Here is a 1,440-nt window from a genome sequence, read left to right as displayed (position 1 = left end):
TCTCCCTGAGCCCGTCAAGGACACCCCGGAGGTCACGGACGCCAAAATCAAGTTCATGAACTTGTACAACGCGGCGGCCATCGCAGCGGCAGCCGCTCCCGATGACGTCGTTGGCGATGCAGTGGCAACTGACGGCGCCGGCCCCGTCGCTGACGCCCGCGAGGAAGCCGAGACCGAGGCGAGCGCCACCGGCTCCCCCGCTGAGGCCGCGGAGGCCGTGACCGAGTTGGGCTCCGACGCCGACCAGAACACAGAGGCCCCCGAGGCAGCAACGGCAGACGAAGGTGTTACGGAAATCTCGCTCGTCGGCGAATCGATTCCAGAGGCGGAGGCGAGTGAAGGGAGTCACAAGGATATCGCTGAAGCCGCTGAAGCAAGCGAAGTGAATCACAATCAAATCTCTGAAGCAGCCGAGGCAGAAGGCGAAGCCGTGCCAGCCGACCCTCAGCCGACAAACGACGAGGGTTCGTCTAAGACTCCCGCCGCTGCCACATCAGCGCAGGTCCCTTCGCCGACCCTGGTCACCGAGGCGGTGGAGGACGCCGTTCCCCCGCAGCAGAGCCTCGTGTCCCTCAGAACTGGGCAGGACGTGCCCGTCTCGAACAGCATCGACCTCGCTGGCTCTGAGGAGGACGCGGCCCCGCCGGTGGCCCTAGCCTCACAGCTGGTGCTCTCCCCGCACGGCCACAACGCCCTTGGCCCCTGGTACATCTTCGGCTTCGCTCACAGCGCCCATGGCTCCCTCGTCCCGATGCTCTCGCAGCATCCCGTGGCCGACGCTCAGCCCGTGGCTGACGCTCAGCCCGTGGCCGACGCTCAGGGCGCAGCATCCCTTAGGCCGCTCTCCTACTACCACACACCCGTGGGCGCCTCTAGGTACGCCTTCCACTACGCCCCTCGCTTCGCCCAGCTCGCCCCAATTTGAAGGGCCGGGCGTCGAGTGCGGCCCCCGACGTCAGCCACAGGAGGACTGGCTACGAATCTTTGTTCCGAGTATTGTAAGCTTTGTAGAATCCGCTTCAGTTGAATAAAACTTGTTACCAGTAGTTGATTGTTAGAACCAACCCGTTAGTCACCAAATTAATTGTCAGCAGCCTGTGAATCTGTCAACAGTGGGCACTATCCTGTTAAAGGGAGAGGAGAAGGAGGAGAAGCAGAAGGAGAAGAAAGAGGAGAAGGAGGAAAAGGAGAAAAGGGAGATGGAGAAGCAGAAGAGAAGAGAAAAGAAGGAAGTTCTATGGTAAATCTCCAATATTTAGCTGTAAACAGTTATGCCTTAGGTTTAACTCAATTATTCGTCTAATATTAGGAAGTACTAATTTGGCTACTCTCACCATACTCTGAATTACTCCAATTCTCCAAGCTTATTTTGACTTATTAAATAAAGGAAGCAAACGTACAAAAATAAATAACATAATAAATAAATAAATAAACAATAAA

General features: G+C 56.7%; 1 protein-coding gene across 1 annotated transcript in view; it reads left to right on the top strand.

Moving 5' to 3' along the window:
- LOC125043750 overlaps positions 1-1,046 on the top strand; it is a 2,423-nt gene extending 1,377 nt beyond the window's left edge. Inside the window, exon 2 of the mRNA XM_047640010.1 lies at positions 1-1,046. This exon is cut by the window's left edge and continues 845 nt beyond it. Within this exon, the coding sequence (XP_047495966.1) occupies positions 1-925 (925 nt within the window). The 3' untranslated portion in view covers positions 926-1,046.
- The last annotated feature ends 394 nt before the right edge of the window (positions 1,047-1,440 follow it).

This window comes from Penaeus chinensis, chromosome 34 (genome assembly GCF_019202785.1).
Source record: "Penaeus chinensis breed Huanghai No. 1 chromosome 34, ASM1920278v2, whole genome shotgun sequence".
Taxonomy (NCBI): Eukaryota; Metazoa; Arthropoda; class Malacostraca; order Decapoda; family Penaeidae; genus Penaeus; species Penaeus chinensis.
The sequence above is the reverse complement of the archived record's forward strand: the minus strand, read 5'-3'. Positions and strand labels throughout refer to the sequence as shown.